The sequence below is a fragment of the Trichechus manatus genome, unplaced genomic scaffold, assembly GCF_000243295.1.
Source record: "Trichechus manatus latirostris isolate Lorelei unplaced genomic scaffold, TriManLat1.0 scaffold00061, whole genome shotgun sequence".
NCBI lineage: Eukaryota > Metazoa > Chordata > Mammalia > Sirenia > Trichechidae > Trichechus > Trichechus manatus.
In genome coordinates, this window is record NW_004443997.1 from 14,516,984 (window position 1) to 14,522,881 (window position 5,898).

Consider the following 5,898-nt stretch of genomic DNA (forward strand, 5'->3'; position numbering starts at 1 on the left):
GAGCCAAGGAACGCTGGGGGCTACCAGAAACGGGAAGAGACAAAGGATCTTCCCCTAGAGCCATCAGAGAGAGTGTGGCTCTGCTGATACCCTGAATTCAGATTGATAACCCGCAGAGCTGTGAGAGAATAAATTTTTGCTGAATGAGAAGTCATTTGTAGGAACATGTGGCAAAGGGAGTGTTCCAGTCTGAAAGGTTACCAGAAGAAAAGGCTCCAAGGCAGGAATGAACTTGGCTTGACACGCGGTGCTTTCCAGTAAAGGACTAAAAACTACTGTGCTTTTAGTATGTTCCAGGCACGCAAGTTCTAAGCATTTTACATGTAATTCATTTAATCGTCAGAAAACTACAAGGTAGGTACTGTTATTTCCATTTTCAGATGAGGAAATTGAGGCACAAAGAGGTTAAACCAAACCAGTTTCCCTCGAGTCGATTCTTGACTCATAGGGACCCTATAGGACAGGGTAGAACTGCCCCATAGGGTTTCCAAGGAGCAGCTGGTGGACTCGAACTGATGACCTTTTGGTTAGCAGCCGAGCTCTTAACCACTGCGTCACAAGGGCTCCATACAAAGAGGTTACTTGCCCAAGATTACACAGCTAGATGTTAGAGCTTGGATTCAAATCCAGAGTGGGCATTCTCTACCTTTACACAATGAATTTGCGGTACAGGGTCATGCACGATTCCCTTCTCCCGCCCCCTAGTTTCCCCATTTTTAAGACAAATGAGTTGGGTTCTTTCACTCAACAAATATTTATTGATGCTTACTATATACCATCAATGTTATGGGCAGGGGGAATAAGCAGGGATTCCCCCCAAAAAACTAAACCCGTTGCCATTGTGAGTTGATTCCGACTCACAGCGAACCTATTGGACAGAGTAGAACTGCCCCATAGAGTGTCAGGTGGATTAGAATTGCCAACCTTTATAGTTAGCAGTTGTAGCACTTAACTACTAAGCCACCAGGGTTTCCAAGCACGGAACAGAAGGTGCAAAATATCTGCCTTTCTGACGCTCCCATGGGTGGAGTGGCACAAACCTCAAAAGTAAACTAAATACAATAATGTACAAACCCGTTGCTGTCGAGTTGGTTCCGACAAGGAGTATGGAAAAATGTGGGAAAAAAGGACAGGTAAGGAGGGGATGGACTGGGATTGAATTTAAAATAGGGTGGCCAGGGAAGGCTTCACTGAAAAGATGATATTTAAACAAAAACAAAGCAGGTGATTGATTACTGCGATCCTGTAACGCCGACTCATCTCCGTTTTGCGCGCGCCTTATGCATGCGGGACATAGGCCCTGCCTAGTGCTCGGGCGCTCCCTGGCGCCAGTTCGGCTCCCCGCAGCCGCAACAGCCGGCGGGGGGACCGGACGCCGGAAGCGCTTCGCCCTCCCCTTCCGGCTCACTTCCGCCTACCCCGCCTGAGCAGCCGGACCGGAAGCGCCGCGCTCTAGCAGATAATTCCTACTTGGATCCAAGCTCGGGCGCCGCTAAGATGCCGGTGAGGGGCTGGGCCGGGGGTTTGGGGAGACGGCGAGGATTGGAGAGGGCGGTGAGAAATCATGTGCACTGAGAGAAGCAGGCTGAGTAGGGAGGAGAGGAAGTGGGGGCCTGGGAGAGAGGAGAGGCGACGGGTGGAGGCCTCGGTGCCGGATTCGGGGAAGCCGGGGATGTTGGATGCGGGAGCCTGGAGGAGTGAGCCAGAGCCCTAGGGCATGAGAGGAGGCCGCCCCAGCCCTTCCCGCCCCCTTCTCTCCAATCCCGACCCCCCATCTCGCCGCTTCTGCTCCCCCCCCAAGCCCGGCAGGATTCACAAAGGCTCACTAGAACGGGAGCCAAGGGCTGCGCTTTTTATTTTTCATTTTTTTAAATCCAGGGGCTGGCTTCTCCTTTTTTCTTGTCAGGCCCACTTCCTCCTCCGCCCGGGGGTGGGTCCCTTTCTCTGCTTGTCATGTGTCGGTCCCCACTTCCCGGACTCCTCCCTTGTCACCTAGGCAGTGGTGCCCACCCCCGAGCCAGCTGGGTGGAGGGTCCCCAGAGCCAACACAAGGCCGGCACCCAATTTACAAATGTTTCCGTTTTCATGAGCTTCAGAGTGGGAGTAAAAATTGTTGATGGTCTGGTTGTTCTTCATTTCTGACAGCGGGTCTGTGGGGTAAATTTATCGCCGTCATGGTCTTCGTTTTGCAGATTAGGAAAGAAGAGGTTCAATAACGTGATTATTCATATAAATTCCTGTTCTAATGGGGAGACAGTGAATGTGTGAACAGATAAAGGAGATAATTTTAGATAGCGACAAGTGCTGTGAAGGAAATAGGTAACAAGATGGTGACCGGCGAAGGGGAGAGCAGAGGCTGCTTTAGATAGTGTCTGTATGATGAGAAGGAGCAAACAGTAGTTACATATTTTATGAATTCTATTTTAAAAAAATCCACAAAAACCAGTTCCAGTAGAATCTACTCTGGCAGCCCGGTGTATGTCAGAGTAGAGCTGCGCTCCATAGGATTTTCAATGGCCAATTTTTTGGAAATAGATCACAAGGCCTTTCTTCCAAGGCACCTTTAGGTGAACTCGAAACTCCAACCTTTTTGTTAGCAGCCAAGTGTGTTAACCATTTGTACCACCCTGAAACTCCATGAATCCTATAGCTACTATTTATTGACTCCCAGTGTGTGCTGGGCATGCCTCCTTTTATTAGCTCCCAGAGTACCCTAGGCTTCCCCTGTGATTACTCATTTAATGTCTGCTTTCTCTGTTAGCCTGAAAGTTTTCTGACTTCTGGTTTTGTATATCACTGTAGGGTCGCTATGAGTCAGAATCTACTCAACGGCAGTGGGTTTGGTTTTTGTTTTTTATATCACTGTGACTCGTACATAGAAGGTGCTTAGGAATTGTTCATGGAATGCATGGATGGAGCCCACGAATCAGCATGCAGATTGCTCTAAAAAATGTGACGCTTTTTTTCCCCCTTTTAACTTACCCCTACCCACTGAAGGTAGCATATCTTCTCATTTTACAAATTAGGAAATAGACTAAGAGAAGAAATGTGACGTCTTGGTTAAAGACATAAAGCCAGGAAGTGGCAGAGCTGAAAAGCTAGTGCTTGGGTCCTGGTAGATGCTGAATAAGCAGCGATGGGAGGGTTCCCTTGTTCATGTAGTGTTTGCCAATTTCTGTAGTGTAAATACTCCTACCAGCCGCCAATGTGACATCACTGAACATGGAATTGGGAAGGGATGTACAGTAGCACCCCAGAATATAGTATTTCCACCACAAAGATACAAAAGACATAACTTTAATAGCACTGGAGATAGTAAAACATAATAATTAAGAAGTGGTGAGTTTTGAGCATTTTTTTAAAAAAAACCTATAAAAACCTTTGTTTTAAGTACAGTTTATTTAATTGTAAGTTTATATAATTTAATTTTTAGTAATGGCTGTGTTTAACAACCAGCTTGCAGAATTCCTCAAAATTGGCTCATGAGCTTTTAAGAGCCAGCTCCAGCACACTGCTGCTGCCTTCTTTCTCTCCCCGAGTTAATCTTGGACAGGGTCCCCTTTTTTTTCCTTGTCTGCTCCCGTGACATTTGCTCTCTTTCTGTGTCCGTATTCTTACCTGGCTTGCCATTGCAGGCCTACCACTCTTCTCTCATGGACCCTGACACCAAACTCATTGGAAACATGGCGTTGCTACCTATCAGAAGTCAGTTCAAAGGACCCGCCCCTCGAGAGAGTAAGTCTGAATCCTTTTCCATCACTTTCACATTTGGGGGTAGAATGCCTGGCAACCCTCTGACATTATCAGATCAAGGCAGTTCTCGTCTCAGTCCTCTGTCTCACATTGCTGCTGCACTTCCTATTGCTTGGTGGATGCTGCGTTCTGTGGTCATGCTGCCTTTCACGATCATTGTTAAATGTGTTGCATCCAAAAGGAAAATGTATTATTGCTGCTCATTTCTCCAGAATATTTTGTTGAGAGGGAAGAGGAAATGTGCTTGATCCTGGACACTGTGCCTGCCTTCACTGTCGTTTCTTTTTGTCTAATGCTGCTACCTCTGTAGATGTCCCCATCCTTTCTCTGTCATCAAGCTTGGGAAAAAAAAAAATTTTTAACAACTTCCCCATCTAAATCTACTTCCTTTATCCATTCTTGTTAGTACCTTTTGTAACATTTACTCATCTCTACTCTCACTTTATTCGATTTTACGTCTTGGCTTTCTTTCTTGGTATTCTGCCCCCCACCCCCTTTTTTTCTTTTGTGCTTTAAATGAAAGTTTACAGTTCAAGTTATTTTCTCATACAAAAATTTATACAGACACTGCCGTGTGACCCTAGTTGCTCTCCCTGTACTGTGACAGCACACTCCTCCTTTCCACCCCGGATTTCCCGTGTCCGTTCAGCCAGCTCCTGTCCCTCTCTGACTTCTCATCTTGCCTCTGGACGGGAGCTTCCCATTTAGTTTCCTGTATTTACTTGAGCTAAGAAGCACACTCTTCACGAGTATCATTTTATGTCCCACAGTCCAGTCTAATCTTTGTCTAATCTTCGCCCTCTTTTTTTTTTTGTAGTCTGCGTTTTGAAACCTATTTTATCATTCCAAAAACGCTGTTCTTTTTCTTATATTATCTGAGACTCTTCTGACGCATTCTGTGATGTTCTGCCGATAGTGTAATTTACATTGTATTAGACAAGGTTTCCCTACACCCAGGGCAGAGCCCTGCAGGGACTGAACTGAGTTCCATTCATGGTTTCCAAGACAATGCTTATAATTCCTATTTTCTACTGACCCCATCTCTATTCTTCTGCCAAACTATTTGACATGACCTCCTATTAATTCAATTTTTCCTCAACACCAGTTTATTGTTCAGTAAACTTAATAAATCTAGTGAGTCACCACAGTCTTTACTTGATTCCGGATGAATAAAAAGGAACAGATGGAAAATGACCTGAAAAGAAGAAGAATATGAAAGAATTGCAGTGCACAGAAAGATTAAGAATGAGTGTTGGCCCAGATTCCTTGAAAAGAAATATACAGATACCATCTAATATATCAGAAGATGCACTTGACCAAGGATGGAATAAAGCTAATTACTACCTTTGCAGTTCTTTGACCTTTAAGGGAGAATGGAACCCTATCAAACCAGATCTTTGTGGTTTCTGTAGACAAAGAATGACTTGTTGCTGTTCCCTGGGGGACTGGATTAGAATGGAAGTGGATTCTGGAAGAGAGAAAGCCCTTGCTGTGAGCTAAATAACGGTGGTTGTTGTTAGGTGTCCTTGCGGTGTACTGAATTACTGTAGTATGGCCCTTCTAGTCATGGTCTTGTGACTCACACAAAATGATTAGGTGGGACTATACAAATAAGGTGCTTGTGGCCTACCAAGGGGATTGGACAGCCTGCTAAGTATGTGAGTAAGATGCATAGAACCCTTGCAGGGGTGCTTTTGGAACCCTTGTAAGGGATTGGTCAGTTTTCCATCCCTTTAGGCTTAAAACAAGCCAATCCCAGAGGCTAATGGGGGGACCTCACTATCATCAAGAAGAAGAGCCAGGAGTGGAGTACGTCCTTTGGACCTGGGGTCCCTGCGCTGAGAACCTCCTAGACCCAGGAGACTGCTGTAACAGAGAAGTGGGGGCAGCAGAACTAGGAGGCTGATGTGAGACGGCACAGTGGGCCTCCTGACCCATGGAGAGAGGCAGCTGTAGTGGGTGTGCTGACCTATGGAGCAAGAGAACGGAGCATGTTCAGACTGAAGCTTACTGGTGGAGTGGGATGCCTCCAGGCACTTATTGGTGGTACTAAAGAGCTTTGTAACACTTGCTCAAGCAAGCAAGGGGCCAAGAGAGAGGCCTGCGTGCGGGCACGGCCAAGAAGCTGTCCTGACCAAAGAACTG

The 5,898-nt window shown here is 46.2% G+C and overlaps 1 protein-coding gene across 3 annotated transcripts in view; it reads left to right on the forward strand.

Annotated features, from left to right (window-relative positions):
- Positions 1-1,400: 1,400 nt before the first annotated feature.
- Positions 1,401-5,898, forward strand: part of ARPC3 (actin related protein 2/3 complex subunit 3) — an 11,502-nt gene continuing 7,004 nt past the window's right edge. The window contains exons 1-2 of one of the 3 annotated variants that reach the window (XM_004379087.3): positions 1,401-1,503; positions 3,636-3,735. In XM_004379087.3, the coding sequence (XP_004379144.1) occupies positions 1,498-1,503; positions 3,636-3,735 (106 nt within the window). In that variant the 5' untranslated portion in view covers positions 1,401-1,497. Of the gene's footprint in view, positions 1,504-2,633; positions 2,998-3,635; positions 3,736-5,898 lie in introns of those variants that run through there. The other 2 variants (XM_023733816.1, XM_023733817.1) reach the window with 2 other exon arrangements.